General features: G+C 39.8%; 1 protein-coding gene across 2 annotated transcripts in view; it reads right to left on the reverse strand.

The window, feature by feature from the left end:
* Nucleotides 1-11,591: 11,591 nt before the first annotated feature.
* enox2 (ecto-NOX disulfide-thiol exchanger 2) overlaps nucleotides 11,592-18,772 on the reverse strand; it is a 123,310-nt gene continuing 116,129 nt past the window's right edge. The window contains exons 14-17 of one of the 2 annotated variants that reach the window (XM_029278574.2): nucleotides 18,258-18,308; nucleotides 17,380-17,485; nucleotides 15,884-15,969; nucleotides 11,592-12,551 (exon numbers count right to left, since the gene is read on the reverse strand). In XM_029278574.2, the coding sequence (XP_029134407.2) occupies nucleotides 12,420-12,551; nucleotides 15,884-15,969; nucleotides 17,380-17,485; nucleotides 18,258-18,308 (375 nt within the window). In that variant the 3' untranslated portion in view covers nucleotides 11,592-12,419. The remainder of the gene's footprint in view (nucleotides 12,552-15,883; nucleotides 15,970-17,379; nucleotides 17,486-18,257; nucleotides 18,309-18,772) is intronic. The other variant, XM_065958716.1, reaches the window with a different exon arrangement.

Consider the following 18,772-nt stretch of genomic DNA (forward strand, 5'->3'; position numbering starts at 1 on the left):
AAGCACTTTTAGTAGTTGACATTTTTAGTAAATGGGGCTGAAACATTTGAATCCTGATCTATGAAAAAATAAAGGCTTCTGTTATATCAGTACATACTCTAAAAATCATGCAGAGTTGAATATGATGGAGTTTATGTGTACACCTGAAACATGTTTCTCTCTTTGTGTTTATCATGTGATATTCTCCTTTACTGAGTTGTCTTCTTTGACAGACATGAACGACTTTGATGAAAGATAAGAAGTGTCAAAAATGACAGGCTGCAAGTGTACATGTGCTATAATTCAACCAAGCATGTACAGAAAGCCTTTAGAGCAGCCATAAGTGTCCAACAAAAGCTTTTAGAAGTGAAATGTTTTTCTGGCTTTGTGGTGGCACCGGTGTGCTTAAAGACACATTAATGCTTTGTGTATCTCCCGAACACTGTCTCTGGTCTGAATTTGAATGTATTTCTTTTAATAGGGACAATGCAATTTAACATAATTTCAATATAAAGCATGAAACTGATGTGCTGCATAAAGAGTATTAGCTATTGCTAATTTGGGCCTTTGTGTAAACAAACAGATTAAAATGTATAACATTCGGTTACATAAAACCCCATAACACTATATGAGGATACATTAAAATGCATGTACAACGATACAAATGCTATAAGTTTAAAATAAAGTTTTAAGATACTAATTAAAAGTGGGTACAGCTCTGGCTTGCTTTGAGCCAGCATTTCACCTGTTTTGTAAAACATTTGAAGTCTGAGATTAATTTTATTTCAGGTGGGAATGTCTTCCAGAGTTTACAGCCTTTGATAGAGAAGGCTGATTGACCAAACGTAGATCTACGATGTTGTACGCTACAGTTTCCATTCATAGTGCTACCCTGTTTCCGTCCTGTTTTTGAACATATCTGGAGGGAGGTTCAGGGGCCAGATTGTTGATGCATTAAACAAGTTTGAGGAAACATAAATGCATAAAGCTCTCAAAACTGAGTAGATTGTGTTTTTTTAGTATGTGACAGTGATGCCACCGGACAGGTTTTTTGTCCATTATTTTCAGGGTCTGGTTGTATAGTGATGAGAGGTTTCTGATTGTAGAGGGTGAAGCTTGTGACCAAACTGTCACACAGTATGAGCAATGAGAGAAAATCATTGAATGCATGAACACGTGCTGCTTGAGTTGGTATGTAGTGTCTTATTAATTTAAAGCAGTTCAGGTTGTTCTTGATTGTTTTTGTGATTTTATTTACGTGTTTATCAAACTTGAGTTGTGGATCTAAAATGATTCCTAAGAACTTAAACTCACTAACTTCCTCTATTCTGTATCTTAACGTTAAAACTTCCAGGTGAGCACCTTTTCCTAATGGAGAAACACATTGAAACTGTTTTACTCTGATTCAAAACAAGACGGTTGCATTCTAGCCACTAATGGACATTGCAAAGGTATACTCAGTTAGGATCTCAGCTGCCTTGCTTTAGACAAATCATTTATAAACAGACTGAAAAGCAAAGGGCCAAGGATTGACCCTTGGGGAATACCCATTTTACTGATTAAAGGAGAGGATTTTTCTTGGTCAACTTTCACACACTGCTCTCTATTCTGAAGGTAAGACTCAAACCAGTCAATTTACTTTTTTGAGAAATTGAAAGATGGTAACTTAGACAGGAGAATGTCATGGTTGAAAGGGTCAAATGCCTTCTTTAAGTGAAGAAACACAGCACCAACAACATAACCACAGTCAAGTGAATGCTTTACATTCTCAATTTATTTTTTTGCAGTTTCTGTTGAATATTTTGGTCTGAAACCAAACTGTTGAGGATGTAAGAGTTGATTTGTCTCCAGATGGTCAAAAACCTGTGCCGCCACAACCTTTTCAAGTACCTTAGACATTACAGGGAGAATAGAGATAGGGAGGTAGTTGCTCACCAAATCGCAGTCACCTGTTTTAAAGATTGGTGTAATGACTGCCTTTTTCGAGTTATTCGGAAATTTACAAGTTCTAATTGATAAATGAATAAGATAGTCAGAGGTGTATAGATCATCAGTATAGAGTTATATTTTTTAATGAATTGAAAATCTAAATTCTAAACGTCATTAGCCTTAGAATCTGATAGTTTCTTGATTACTTCTGCACATTTTTTTTCAGTTATCTCTTTAATACAAAAGGAATCGGATGATGTTTTAGACTCTGTGTTATTTGTGATTGTTGAACAGTCAACATTTGGTGTTAATTCCTCAACTGATTTAGTAAAATACATATTAAATTAATGGGCCATTGTGGACTTGTCAGTGATGACTTTTCCATTAGTTTGTAGTTCTTTGGTTCCTTTTTGGCCATGTGATTTATTGGTTAAGTTGTTTAAGTGCTTCCAAAAGGGATTTGCTATTGCCTTTGGCATTTCCTATAAGTTGTGTGTAATATGAAGATTTTGCTTTGCGTAACTCCAGGACTACTTTGTTTCTTAGACTCTTGTAAAGAAGATGGTCGGTGGTAAGTTTAAAAGATAGTGATGTTTTTAAAGCAAGATCTCGTTTTTTCAAGAGTTTACATATGTCATTATTTAACCATGGTGGAGTTACCTTCTCTCTTCTTTTTCTTTTCTTTTTTCTTTGGAGTATTTTAAATATAGTGTCATTAGAGCTGTAGTCATGGAGTCACAGTATGCATCCAGATTATCCATTTCTGATATTTGATCCCAACTAATATTCCTAAAGTCATTTTCAGATTGTGCAGTTTTGGATTTAGGAATGACCATCTTTACCGGGTCAGGATTACTGTGACCATAATATTGAAGACGACTTTTTGTCAATTTCCTGACGGTGAGCGTCATATTATGGTCAGACAGACCAGTTATTAAATTATACGTTTTTGTTATCTGATCAGTTTTGTTGGTAAACACCATATCAATCAGAGTTCTAGTGTTGCTAGTGATTCTTGTAGGCCCCTTAATTACTTACTTAAGGTTCAACTTTGACATAATGACTTTTAATTTGTTTTTGCTGTCTTTGTCTAACCAGTTAATGTTGAAGTCACCATAGAGAATTGTTTCTTTGCAAGTATCTAACCTCTTCAATACATCTTGAAGTTCATTGTAAAAGGTGGGATATACAGAACAATTATATTAAAATTCATTTGAGGTGAAAGAATAACATTAAGAGCTAAACATTCAAGATGAGTTTCTAATTGTATTTGTTTGCATTTAAACCTATCTTTAATAAAAAGCAGTACTCCCCCACCCCTACCCAAGTGTCTGTCATTTCTATAGCATGCATATCATGTTAGTTGGTATATTGCTATGCAGCCATGTCAGGCAAAGATAGTCCAAGTTTGATTCTGATAACAAAGAGTGAATCTGATCTATTTTTGGAACTACACTTCGGCTGTTTAAATGCATTTTAATGCATGTTTGGCATGGTTTACTGTCTGAAAGAACAGCAATGGTTTTTGCTTTTGCCCTCACACAGTCTTTCCACAGCCCGTTTAGTGACGTGCTTCAGCAGTTCCCCTGGCGGTGCACACTGACACAGATACGGCTTTCGGTTTCAGATTTCCTGCATTTAACATCATGTCTGAGAAATACGTTTGAGGAGGTTCTGTCATGATTTGGTCTTTTTTTAGTTTTGTTTTTCAGTGTTTAGTGTTTCTTCATGTTCTAGTGTGTTTTGTTTCATTCTTGAGTTCTGTGTGTCTTCAGTGTTTCATGTATTTATTTTGTAGTTGTCCTCAGTGTTTCTTGTCTTGTGTTCATTCCTTCCTCTGTGTGTTTCCCAGTGTGATTGCCCTAATTGTCCTCACCTGTGTCTTGTTAGTCTCACCTGTGTCTGATTACCCTACGTCTATTTAGTCTCTGTGTTTCATCCCTTCTGTGTCAGTTCATTGTTTTAGGGTGTTGTTATGTCAGTTTTGCTCGTGCGCCTCTGTGGCTCCTTGTATTTGATCTCTGTGTTTTTTGTTAAACTTTTGAAGTAAGTTTTTGTTAAAATAAATAGTTTAGTTAATTCTGCACTTGGGTCCACACCTCCTTGTTTTCCAATCGTGACAGGTTCATGATTCAGTTTATTCATTTTGTGTTATAATTCCTCCTTGGATATTGTGTTTTACAACTTGAAAGCCTGTTTGCTATGCAGAGTTTCTATCTCTGCTTCAGCCCAAATGCAATGAAACAAAAATATTATTTCAAAGATGCATCATTAAGGAATACTCTTATAATATGATAATACACGCTGCTGGGTGAAGCATTATTCCATCATTTGATAATAGACACAAGACTAATTAAGTTTTATCCAGCAGTTCCTGCAGAGTTACTGTTGCTGTCAGCAAATTTAACGAGAGCTTCCACAGTTTTTACACCCTGCCTCTATACTTTCTCTGCAGCATCTGTGCTCTCACATTTGAAATCTCCCCAGCAGCCCTCTCTGCACCGCTGACAGACAGAAATAGCAATACACCAAATGGTGAAGAAAATCATCGACAGGGTTTCACTTTACTGAGCTGGGAAATTTGCTGAACTCCTGCAATCGATGCCCTGAATCTGGACTTCGCTATCAACCTCCTGGGACATTCATGATAAGTGCCGAGCCAGAGTTGATTCCAGAGCGGAGAATGATCACCAACGTTTCCTTTTCCATCAGTATTTGATGACTTCAAATGTAGTGGAGAGAGCTGTGCAAAGAGGGCCATCAATAAATGATAAGCTCAAGAAATCAAAGGAAGGGAAAAGGACCACATGTAATATCAAGAACAAATAAATGTGATTAAGGTTTAGAATTATGGGGATTACCATGCCAAGTCTATGTCTCAAATATATTTCAGATTTATCATTTCAAACATTTCAAATTTTGGCCCAAAGTTAAAAAACGGCGAAGTCAATCCTGATCTTTTTTAAACATGCAGATCGGAGCTTTTGTCTCCTTCTACTGGCAGTGAGAGTAATAACATATATAATGACAATGCTAAGCTGTTCCCTTTTCTTCACCTTGAAGTTCTCACCAGTGATTAAAAGCTAAATCTACATTTTCTTTGCTTCTTCACAATACAAAATCCTTTTTGAGACTGTAGATTTTGTGTGAATTGTTGGTGATAAGAAAAAAGTGGTTACAAATGTATAATTACATCACCAGCGCCCCTGTCTTGTCCAGTTTTGTAAAGTCCTTACACACTTTATTCTGCAGACTTTTACCATGTTGCAAACTTTACTGTATGGTATTCATTTCTACTTTTTATTGATTTATTTTAAGTACATTATTTATCTCAAGGGGAGATTCTGGTGTTACACTCTGAGAGACATGCTTCTCACACACATTGGCCCAAATTAAACACATGCACAAACAGGACCTATGGACACAACACTTACGGCATGTTGAGACTTCTTCATGTTTTATGGCTTTCTTTGCATCGTCTAGATATTGTGGATTAATGTTGGCAAAAAGTATGCAAGTTTCAGTGTCTGTTTTTCAGAGTATATCTGTTCTGTGCAAATCCGTTCTCCCTTGATGACACCTAAATGTTCCGCTCGATAAATGCAGAGCAGAGCTTGTTTGTTTCTGTGTGGAGAGTTGTTAAATCCCATTAATATTCATAAATCAGTCAGTAGCATTGCACATTTTAATAACTTGGCATTTATTAGAATTCAGGTTTCCTTTTGTTTACATAATGCAGCTGAAGAGACGGGGGCACATGTTTTGGGCTAAGGGTGTGCATAAATCAGGTCTCTCACAGGGAGACACTTAAATTAATCATGCAGGAGCTCGTGGATCTGAAACTTGAACTCATCATCTGAAATGAAGGTGATGAGGGAGACTTCAATAAACTGACTGAGGCTCTCGTGTTAAACTCTTTTGTGTTCACTGCTGCCAAAAACATTACTTCTGCATTCTTATCCCTTCCTGTTTTTGCTCTCTTCCACATATGTCATCAGTGAATGAGTTTGGTAAGAGTTGTAATCTACTGTCGAATGCATTGAGAACAAGACAGGCACAGAACAAGCAGCAACCTCTGATGTTGAAAGCTGAAAGAAAAAAAATAGAATTGCAGTTCATTGTGTGTCCACTAGAGGCTTGATCCAAAATTATATACTGTAACTCAGGTCTTTTTTTTAAATTAGTAAAGACACTTTAACAATGCGTTTTATACGGTCCTTTTTTTTTGTCCATAAAATGTTGGAAATGAGTAAAGAATGATTATAAGCCTTTGATGACCCATTGAAGTAGCTTGTTTTGCTCACTCAAAGATATTACATTTTCTGTCACAAAGAAAAAAAAACAAAATATTCATATTTAAGAGTAAGTAAAAACACTGATTTATTTTCAATCGACTCATCATTCTTTTGGATGAGTAAAGTTATGATATCACAGTCACACCTTATCTGGAAAACTAAAAATGTCCCTTCTTCACACTCAACTTCCTGCCTCATAAAAAATGGATGAGTAGTGTACACAGCTTGTTTCAGTGGTTTTGTTATCTTTAGACTTTCTGTCTGAAATTCTGCAGCTTGACTGGACGAACTACAAAATCCCTGACAGCAGATCGGGGACCAGAGCTCACGAGTTGACAATCAATCAGGTTTAATAAGAGGTCAGTCATGCATTGAGTGAAAGCTTTGGGCCTGTCACTGTGGAGCTGACAGAATGTGTCCCTGGGATCCTGATCAAACTGTGCAGCAAGAAATCAAAAGACATTAACGGCAGACAGATGCCGTTTGAATGACTCTGACCGATTCAACTTTGTTGTTCTTCCAGGGAGACTGCAGCCTCTTAATATTATCTGGAAACGACTGTATTTTCTGTATGTAGCAAAGAAGTCATGATTAATAACTGATAAATACCCTTGGGAAATAATCACTTATGTCACAGCAGAAAGGGAATTTATTTCAATATTGTTCCTGAATGAAGTAATAGAGCCTGCTTTGCTAGTTTGTAACATATTTGTTGTGATGCAGGTTTTTAAGGCTGTCTTCTTTTTTTTTAGTTTCTCTAAAGGTGTCAGGAGAAGTCCATGACATCAGATCCCCGGGCCCAAAAGGAATCTTGAGGGAGCACAACCTTAAACATGAGAATAACAAGATGTATTCTCGTTACATTGTTACACAGGAAAAGAACCAAGCTGCTCGGGGATAAGAATATATATATATATTTAATTACTGAAAATAAAATAATGGCTGTGCTTTGAGTTTGAGCGCCATGCTAACTTCAGTATTCTCACATATCGAGTTAGAAATTCAAAGTTCAGCCTGAGCATTCAAACACTTTGCTGGTTACTAAACAGTACACCTGAGGATCGGCTCACACTTTTGTCCAGACATCTTTTACATATGAAACGATTACAGTGAAACTGACTCCCACGTGTCTCAGGTGTGGTGCTTTGGTGGTAACTGTTAAAATGTTAGCATGATAAACAAAAACTGAGACGTTTAACACGGTGAATATCATACGAAGAGGGCAGGCAGGTTTTAAACGAATGGATGACTGTAGAGCGGTTGGTTCAGTTCGACCTGATTGTATTTTAGGGTGAGGTGGAGAAAATATTCAATAAACCATTTTAGATGAAATCTTCATAATTATGTTTCATTAAAAGAGACCCATTTAAATCTTAGTCTGCAGTAATACATGTATTATATTATATTAATCTGTTAGGCAACATTAAGTAAAACTGTCAAAAGATTATTAAAGTTGTGTTAGTAGTAGAATATTTTATATTTTATTCACGTATAAACAGTTCTAAAGTTTATTTTACTCGGAGTGGACATTCAGTTTAATCATCTTCAACTTCTCTGCTTCTAGTCAAAAAACTTGAGGCTGCCTTTGAAATGTTTTCTTCAGCCCAGTGAGATGAAGATCTTTTGAACGCACTCTTGTGTATTGAACTCATATATTGAAAGCTTTGTACATAACAGTTCCACTGAATACAGTTTAAACAGCAGTCAAAGATTAGAAAGGTAAATTGTAAGAACTATTCGGAGCAGTCCTGTTTTGATTTGGCATGTGATCTGCAGCACATCGTCAACTATGCCTGCTGTAGCTGTCAAAAATGAAAACACCTTCTCTCTGTGCTTCTCTCTCCTAGCATTTTGGAGCTGCTTCGATGCACCTCACCTGTCTCCCCTCTCCCCTCCAGCTGATCATCAGATTCAGATTGATAGTGACTCAGGGTCCAGGTCCGGTGAGCTCATCTCATATTCGGCCTCATGTGTCATCCGTCCATCCAGGAAGAGTCGTCATCGGATCCCAAGTCGCCGGAGTCGCCAGGGCTTCTATTTCTACATCAGCTTCTCATTTTGACTCTTTTTTGTGTGGACATAAATATTGTTCATTGAAACATTAGAAAATCAAACCTGTGAAAACTTTCTCTTATGCCCTTACAGATACTAAACAAACGGTAACAAAGAAGCACAACATATCCGTAGTTTAGAACAGGGGTTCCCAAACCTTTCAGCCCGTGACCCCCACTTTGGGAACCACTGGTTTAGACAACCTAACATTACACTGAGAGAGAAGGAATGTTTGTCTACTGTCATTTTCCCATATCATTATAACTTCACTTTTTAATTGCAGTGGGCAATTGTGGACAGTGCTTACAAGTCAGTGACCACAAATTGATTACATTGCCTGCCAGACATAAATGTTTCAAATCCATGTCCAAACACAGAACTTTTTCTTTCTATAGAAAGTGTGAACCAAAACCACTTATCACTACATCTAAAAATAAACTTTCTTCAAGTTTTCCTCCGAGGAGGAGGTAATTGCTGTCGGTGAAGAGCAATTCTTCTTTGGTAAAGGTCACTCGATTCATAAGAGCATGAAGAGTGGCTATCGCTCATTAGGAGAGAGTTTCAGTCTAACCTGGCATTTCAGTTCAAACACAGTGATCAGGCCCACTGGTTCCACCAACTAATGGGCCTGAAATATCACTGCTGGACCTTAAGGCGGGCTGACCTTTGACATGGACATTTTCTCACCACAGAGGAGTATTAAACAGATATTTTGAAGATGTCTTGCACGGCACACGATGTATCTGCCCTGTAACCTGTTTCTCATCTGTTGGTTTTGGGTATTTGATGTGGCAGAGAATCCGCAGGTGCAAATACCTTACAGGCATCCACTGCTGTGCTTTCCAACTTGTCTGATGTTCAATGTAGAGGAGAGCGGAAGGACACAGAGAGAGAGAGAGAGAGAGAGAGAGAGAGAGAGAGAGAGAGAGAGAGAGAGAGAGAGAGAGACGGAGGCAGAAAGATTTGGTAGAAACAGTGAGATGCATTGTGTGTCATACTCCAATGAGCCCCGCAGCTTAATATCCTGCGCTCAGACACCCCGGAGAGCAGTGTAAAGCAATTATTCCAGCACTTGCCATTCATTCAGGCTAAAAGTGTGTGCAATTCTCAGGGCATACCGAGACGCAGTAAACAAAACACATTGTTCGAAACATGATTTGCTACCTGCCAAACTAATAATCCTACCTTTAATATCTCCATAGTTTTTAGTTGCTAAGATGTCTTTCCAAATGCCTGCAGGCGAGTGTTTCTGGAGTGGTGCTGCATCTCGGTGCTGCAGCCCTGGCTCGCTGGAAATAAGAGTTAATTTAAGGAGCTTTTATGCAGACGTAAATTAATGAGGACCGTGGAGCTTTTACTAAGAAAGAAACCTTCACAAACATGTCCCCCAGCGCTGTGGCTGTACACCCGCTGTCAATGCAAATCACCCCCAGAGCAGGCTGTGGAGAAAAAAAGAAGTAAAAAGTGTGAGGTGTAGCTGCGGTTATGCTCAACAGGAGGAGCTGTTGACTCACCTGTTCATTTCAATGGGCATTTTCATCTTCATGTGCTTAAGATCTGAAGATATTTGGTGATTTACATGCTCTGAATGGCCAAACTCCACACCTGCAAACTGGTTATCTTCTTCTCAGCCACATAGCTGCACACACAGCCAGCCTCCTCTCATCTGCCTGCTCAGGGGAGACCATAATCATAATGAAGCAGATGAGGAGGCCTTCAGGAAGCAATATTAGAGGAAAAGGTAATTAAGGGGGTCTTGGACATCATGATATCACCCAGAAGAACCCGGTTATCTCCTAGTGTCCAATTACCGACGTCTCGTAAACGTGATAGGAGTGTATATGAATGGATTTAAGGACAAAATATCCAACAAGAATTACAATAACACCTTTAAAAGTTAATAATTCAGGCTATGTAATTGCTGGAGCTTAACATCAAAAGATGCCCGAGGACATGTTCAAACATCTTCTCAAATGTAGAAGTGTTCCTAAGGTGGGGGGTCAGTGCCTGCGAGGTAAAACACACCTTTGAATAGCTTTTACCGGCATACACCTTGAACTGGCTTAATGAGCAGGCTCCTTTGCTGTCGCAGCATCAAGAGGACAACAGCGAATGGAGACCGGCATTCACAGGGGGACTGCTGCTGGATTGAATCAGTCTGTGTTTACCGCCTCGTGAGATGCCCGAGAAACTGATGCACAATCACAAGCACGCTCATTGACACACAAACAGCTGTGAACGAGATGAATAGTGAGCGCCTCCGGTCAATCACCTTGTAACAGCAGTGGCGAGGAAACCCGAGACAGAAAGTTGTGTCTGAAGGAGAAGAATGCAACGTATTAGTGTTTTGTTTATGTCAGGGAGAGCGGGAGGGAAAACTAGCGATCGAGCGAGAGAGAGAGAGAGAGAGAGGGGAGGCTTGAGTTTTTCATCAGGGATGTTCTGCTGAGATCAAGTTTTACAGTGTGGAGAGGAAATGCAGCGATGCATGACTCTGAACAGCCTCACAATCCCATGTGCACCATCAAGCAGGGAGAAGCTGAAAAGTACAGCTGTGCAGTTCTTCCTCTCTTTGTAACATCATCTTTGTACGACAAATGGGGGGAAAATACTACCTCAGAAGACAGATGCAGACCTGATCTTTGCTCTTAGGCTCTGCTGTGACTACATATGAAAAAATAATGCACCAGCATTTACTCTTTCCTATTCATGCTTGACAGAAGCCAACAACCTCCGTGGGCTGGAAGTTACACACTGTATGTAACATAACATGCAAACAAGCCCACTCCCGCGACATTGATTTGACATTTTACCCATGAAACCATTTCCTATTCGAACCGATGCTTTTAATAATGGATACGTGTAAGAGGAAGTAAAGCCTGGTAGGAGCTTGTAGGCAGAACATTCTCATTCTCCATTATTAATTAAGGTACAAAGAACGGTACGCTGACAAGTGCAGGAACGCTAATTTTTCAAATGCAGTGCCTGTAGGAGACCGATGAGAGCAAATCATGTGTAATAATAAACCTTGGTTTCTGAGAAGCTCACAGCCAAATAGCCCAGTTGAGGCACATTAAGGATGCTTGACTGGGCTTCTGGGAGGAACCTTCGGTCCTGGCGGCTACAGCTCTCTATCTGGGGAAGATGGAGGAGAAAACTCCCCTCTGTAGAGTGTTGTGTAACCGCTTAATATATGGATCCAGGCAAGTAGCACACAAACACACACAAACACACACACACACACACACACACACACACACACACACACACACACACACAGGCTGCCTCCCCAATTAAACATCATTAACATGATCCCTTAGGTGTGTTTCAAAGTTAAGTGTGATGCTGCAGGCCCTCAGCCAGGCTCAGAGCCAGGCTTAACCGGCTCTGGAAAGACACTGACACTTATGTAAGGTCTGAAATGACTGCCTGAAGCGTCGTCTTATAATATACGATAAGTTGTATCGTAGTATCAGGTATATTAAAATCAACACAAACATTTCTATATTCTAAAACTCTTTTTATCATCAAAAATATTAACCAAGATTTTACAGTGTATTACAAGAAATGATTCTATGCAACTGTTAACAGCCTTTACAGAAAATGAAGAAATATATCCATTTTTGATCTATGTTACAAACCAGACAGCAAAACAGAGAAGAGAGTTTGCCGAAGAGTTTTAAGTGTTCAGTTAAACCCTGATTAGCCTCCTTCAGTTAGCCTTGTGGTCCTGGCTCACACTGACACCATACAGAGCCGACTGTAGGCTTGAAAAGTACAACATTATAATCCAGTGGCTGAAGGAGTCGGTGCACTTCTGTGACTCTTTAAGTCTTTAGGTCAAGAAATATTTTGCAGGCATTGAGAAGCTCAGTGAGAGTCCATGCTCAAGAAGCCTCTGTCTTCATGATTGTGTGACATTATTCCAGTAACCACGGGAATGCTGCGTCTTTCAGTCTCTGCCACCTGCTCAGAGTCCCTGAAAATGCTCATGTAACATCCTCTCTGCTCAGTCTTCTGTGTCCTTGAACAGTCAGGTAGAGTCCACAGTCTCTGATATTTGTGGGCTTTATACTCTGTCCTTCACATCTCCACAGTGTTCCTTATGTTGAGCCTCGTCTTCCTGTCTTCTCCTCCACATCTTGGAAGTGTAGCCAGCAGACTCTATGTGCTCTTGATGCCCTGAAAGCCGCAGAATTTCCATCTTTTCTCCAGACTGGCTCCGACTCCACTCAGCTCCTGTATGAAGGTGCAAGGCAGCCGAGAGAGAAGAGCCTCCACCTCACTGGTGTTTATCTGAAGAGACACACATACCAGACCAGGGTTAGACAAGAAATCAAGGGAACGTATTCATGTTCTAACAGAGATACACCCAGTGTACATGACACCCACAATAATTAGGGATACTTCTTCAGAAAGCAGCTGTATCTATGATTAAAAGAAAACTCTCATTTATTGTGATTGAATGCAAAATGAAAATAAAAAAAATACAGAAAACGTTCTTGTCCACAGTGTTTGTCCACATTCCTGTCTCAGTAATGAGAAAATAAAAATAAAGGCACGGGGGAGTGACAGAGGGAATGGCTTGCCACAGAGAGCATACAGTAGGCTGTAATTGAATCGAGATGGCTGCAATGAGGCCTGATATATGGGACATGGGGTCTACCAGTTGTGCTACAGGGGCTCTCATTTTATATTTAGCACTGAGTAAATGAAACAAGACCTCTGTTGTGGCTGCTGGAGCCCACTATCTGTTGTTATACTATTTGTTGTTGCACAAGGTGTTACACTGGGTCTCATAATTTTGACACGTTTAGTAATCACAACTCAATCTACACTGCAATCACAATCATTGTAACTCCTATTCATGCCCGCAGTGCTGTTAATGATCTAAATGCTTCTTTGGATTACATATCAAATGTCCTGATTGATCTTTTAGATTCAGAACTGTCATATTATACTCGAGCTGCCACTGGAGTACAGCAAGCAGCTTCCCACTCATTGCTAAGAATCAGGTGTTTTATTCAGAGATCTTGATGCTTTTATCTCCTCCAGGCTTCATTATAATAATTTGATTTATTCTGGTCTCACAGGGAAAATATAGAAAACAGTTAATGAAGAGCCCTGACACTGAACTCTTCCAAGAGGAGCAACCACATTACCCAGGGTGTTTTTCTCCTTCACAGGCTACAAGCTAATCGTACAGAATCTAAACCTTACATGGTACAGTTACTGCAAATACACCAAAACCAATTTGAGCCCAGTGTGGTATACTATGGGGAGCCCTTCTGGTGCCCCCCAAGTCCCACCTAGGAGTTTGTGAGCTGCAGAACTCCTGAGAACTAAGTGTGTTATTTTGTAACCTTTTTACTGTGACTGTGAAGCGCTGTCATTAATCAGCTCCTGAGTAAGACCTTCATTTAAACATTCAACAGAGCAATATTATAGTTGATGTTTTATTAACACACACTCACAGTATCCCCACTGAAACACTGAACTGATTTATATCTCAGAGGCCTCTAAAGTTTGAAACAGTAGTGACAGCGCTTTACCTTATTCATTACTTTACACGGACAGTTTGAGAAAACTTTAGTAATTTTAGAAAAAAACAGATGATCTTGCAGATGAATGTTTCTGTGGTGGAATTTCTGTAGTTAGTTAGATTATAATGTACAAACGTCATTAGGTTTATTCACTGTTCTCTAATGTCAGTCAGACCTGACGGAGTTCAGCTGTTATTAGAACATTAAGTACAGCTTAGAGAGTGTCAACTGTTTTTCCTGATATCTGCAAGGATGTTTGGTAGACTTATCGGCTGCTCCAGTGTAATCGACGTCACAGATTAGTTTAGGTGGGTCAATGTGACAACGACCCTGATAATGATAATGTCTTTTGGGATATATGCGATGCCTTTCGAAAAGTTCGGCAGATGTGATTGAGCAAGACACGAGTACGGAAGTGTGATGTTGAATCACGTCTCCTTGAGTCTTATGTATAAACTTTCATCAACGTAAGCCATCTGAGTCAACTGAGTCTTACTGCGTGGAGTCAAGTCTTAGTAATTTCCTCAACAGTTTCAATGCCATCTTCAACACTGAGGACAACTGAACGAATGATCTTTAACTCCAGCTACTGCTGTTGTTTTAAAGGTTCTGCATGAAACAAGCAGTGAAATACAACTCTCCTGTTATATTATTATCTCTGTATGTGAGGCTGTCAAATGTATGACAGAGAACGTTCTGAGAAAAGTGGAGAATGTAAACTCTCTCTTTTATTATTCACTTGTGAGCTTGCTTCAACTGCATAGAATTTGTTGAGTTGATGCATGAAATGAGTAACAAGACTCCAAATAAGACAATCAATTCAAAACATGGAGGTATACGTACTGTACATGGGTTTGATTCATGTTTTTCACCTAAAGCTATCTGGGTTGAGATGTTGTGTTTAAATTAGAGGGTTGGCATGAATCACTGTTTCATAATATTATTTTCTATTTCTTAAAACATTATTTAAAGCAAAAAGAAAGAAGCGTTTGTTGCTTTGAAAAAAAGGAAAGCCATTTACTTTTTTTGGTAATAAAATTGCGACCACTGTTTATATACATCAACTAGATTCGTGGATTCTGTAAAACTTTAAGCGAGATTGTGACGGCACAATCCGTGGGCTGAGGATCACGTGTTGATTGAAATTCTGAGCTGACACTTTTTAAGTCTACTGTAAATGCTGTTGTCAACAGCGTCTCACATTTATAATTACATTGTTCAGGCTCTGTGTTGATGTCCTGATGCATTAAGGTCCGTGATGGAGATAAGACGTGTGTGACATTACACACAATGGAGCTGTGTGTGGAGCGTGTAGATAAGAAGAGTGGATCAGTTCTTGTCATTGGGGAGTCAAGTCTGTGTTATTGAAAAAAAAAAAACTGTGTGGGCTGCTTTATGTGTGCAGCCGGGAGACTCAATGTAGGAGCAATACACAATGCATTCATACGCATACGGATACATAAGAGTGGGCGTTTGCTCACGTACACAAACACATACTGGACAAAAAAACAAACCAAAAAGGCCTGAAAGAATACAGTCACTATCTTTTCTTTTTGTGTGTGAGGATGAGTCAGGCTGGTGATGAGCATATTCAAAGAGTTCCTACTGTCAGAAAGATAATTCTGGCAGCAACTTTGTGTCGAGTTTTTGCAGATGACAAATCAAATCTCACAGTGAGAAACACAAATGGTTATCTTGCAGAATAAATCCCCAGTGAGGCCTCTCGTGTAAAAGATATCTTAATCTCATCCTCTTCATCTAGCTCGTTGTTCTTTATAAAGATACTTTGACATTTTGACAGGGAGATAAATGAGAATATCTATTTACACTACAGAATGTCAAACTATTCATTTTAAACCCTTCAGCTTCTCCTATAGCTGTTTCCTCCAAAACCATCAATTTCAATTAAAAGAGCAGTAGAAGCAGAGAGGAGCATTGGCTCAACTTCACAGCAGGGCATCTGGCATACATAAAGTCCATATGTCGGCTCTGTAGGGGGACTGACACAGTGTCGGCATGTAATCTAAACTCACACTGAAGGTGACTCTGCTGATCTTTCCCACAGTGAAGGTTTGTGTCTGTTACCTTTGTGTCCAAACGCTGCAGGTAGGAACAGATGTACTCGATGCTGGCTCCAAACGGATGGACGTGCAGGAACGTGGAGATGATCCCTGAGGAGGAACAAACCAGTCATGCAAAGATAAAGTTAAGGAAGAAATGTGTCACATTCCCCTCCTCTCCTCTCCTCTCCTCTCCTCTCCTCTCCTCTCCTCTCCTCTCCTCTCCTCTCCTCTCCTCCCCTCCCCTCCCCTCCCCTCTCCTCCCCTCTCCATTGTGGCTCCTGATTAGAGGAAGTGTTTAATGACAGCTTTTGATGTTGTTGCCTCTCGTCAAAGCTCAGCTCAAACAAACCATCTGCTATCAGCTCACCGGGACATGAGAGAGATAATCCTCCACCTCTGCCCACTAACTACCTTTAGAGCATCCAGAGATCAACAGTTGAAACAATGTCATGCTGATAAGTCATAAAGTCTCGAACCCTAGAGCAGAAATAACAGAATTAATAGATTTTTTATGGGGAAATTTAAACTCAAAGACCTTTTTTTTTTTTTTGCTGCCTGCATGAGGCTGGTTGATACTCGCACATAAACAACATGCTCGCCTGGAGCTGCTCCAACAGCAACAAATCAGAGGCTAAGTCTACTGGTGCATGGAGCTACAACACCAAGTATTTGATGCTGTTGATTTACTTTCAGAAAACAGCCCACTGGAGTGGTTTTGCCGTCTGTGTGTATTTGCCTTGAAGGGCCAATGAACATCTCCAGCTGAAAGTGCAGACGTTCGCTGTGACAATGCGCCCACTCAGTGAATATGCAGATTTAAGTGACTGTGAGACCTAGTATGTAAGACTTAGAGGCAGCATCAGCAAATGTTTTAAAAAACGTAGCTACCAGAAACTATCTTTTTAAAACTTTTTCTTATTTTGTTTCCCCTGGAGTCTTACCACTTCATATCAATGACAAGTTGTGACTGTAATATCAATTCTGCATCTGATGGAATCCAAAGTTTGTTCTTTAAACTGTGTAGCTCATCCTAAACAGTTACAGATGAGATTACAGTGAATCATACATGAGCTCTGTGTCTGTTTTATGTCCTTTGTGCTTCATGCTGAATCATAAAGACCACACATGCATGTTTGCTTGAGTTTTTGCAGCATTCGCACCTGCTATCAGTAATCTGCTAGACTGGCAAAAACTGAGCTGTGAGACTCTGCTGACACCACTTTTCAACAGTTCAGGGAATTTTTAATAATCATGGTCTCTTTAAATACCCATTAAGCAAAGTTCCCGCAGCCTAAGAAACCAGTAACCGTACAATAACCAAACGCTGGAATAATTGAATCCAGTTTTGTTGTATATCAACGACTTAATGGTGTTTTCATTAGACTAATAATATATGTAAGCGCAGCAGTCAATAACCTGAAATAATACAGCTCCATATCAAACAGTTTGAATTGTAGCTGCTAGTGCTCCTATTAGGGAGCATTTTTTTTGCAATATAAAAGATTTGTGTCAGCGTACCGACTAGCAGAGCTTCTCTTTCAGAGTGGACAGGACTCGATGGAGTCTTCTCTGTTGGACCTTCTTTCTCCTGACTGCAGCTCACCACTGCAGAGACTGTGGCTTCCTGCACACACAAACACACACAAACACACACAAACACACACACAGTTAACCTGCATGCTTCTGCTACCAGCCGCTGCTTTTGATGAGAAGTAAACAAGCCAAACTTAAGTTCATAAATGACACACGATATAAAGAAAAAGATGAATGCCAATGAACACACCAGAAAGTTTCTCCAGCAAAAAAATTATACCAAGAGAGAACAAGGTTGAGGATAATGAGACGAGGGAGGATTTTCAGCCAGCAGCTTTAGTTCTCATAAAATGAATAACTCACACACACAAGGACAAAACAGAGACGAGTGTAGGAAGAAGAAATAGAGGGAGAGAAGAAATGATCAAACTGTTTGTTTCAGATCTCTGACAGGTGATGGAAAATTTGTCAGAGGAGTGTTTGCTGTTTGTGGTCCTCCATAACAGTGTGTGTGTGTGTATTCTTTTCACTTATGGTGTGGGATGCCTGTTGGCCTTTTTCTGTTTTTAATCTATCCATTACACCCTGACAGTGTGTGTCAGTGTGTGTGGGTGTGGAGACAGACGCACATTTGCGAGTCATTGTGTCTTTATGACTCCTTTATTTCTTAGCCTAGTTGTGTCTGTGCTGATTTACTCAATGAGAAATGTGATGGCAGTGAATTGGATCGGCCTGCAATGATCTGTCATGTTAGAGGAAGAGTTTAGAGAGGAGAGTCAGAGGAGGAGCGGGAGAAATGAGGACACAAAACAATATGTGAAGAGGAGAATTCAGGGTTAGATCTCTTTTTTTTCCCCACTTACACTGGCTTGATTCTCCTCACTGCCTCTGTCGTCCTGCTTCGACATCTCCAGCTGCGGCACATCACAAACACACGAGGACAAGAGGCAAAGAAACAAGGTAAGTGCTAATGTAGACAGACTGGCGTGTGTGGATGCACACAGCTCGGTGTGCAAAAACAGACAAGTGGGGAGTATTTTTAGAATCATGTCAAGAAATGTTTTGATTCAGATCATAAATAGAAGCAGAGACGCCAAACTGCAGCTTGATATAATGAACCCTTACTGAGCTAAAATGAGCAAAAGGGGTTTGTGAGATTTTTTGGGCATGCATAATAACACAGTTTTATATTTTTTTTGTTTCTACATACGACCATAGCTCTATACATTGGGTTCTGAGCACCCCTTGACTGTACCTCTCCTTTAAACAGGACGACTTAATGAAAGTCTGCTTGCTCTTCACCTCAGAAAACCCACCGTCTGTGGAGGATGTGCGGCTGTGCATATGAATCCATATTAGACTTACTGATCCTGGTGTT

The sequence above is a fragment of the Labrus bergylta genome, chromosome 9 (genome assembly GCF_963930695.1).
Source record: "Labrus bergylta chromosome 9, fLabBer1.1, whole genome shotgun sequence".
Taxonomy (NCBI): domain Eukaryota; kingdom Metazoa; phylum Chordata; class Actinopteri; order Labriformes; family Labridae; genus Labrus; species Labrus bergylta.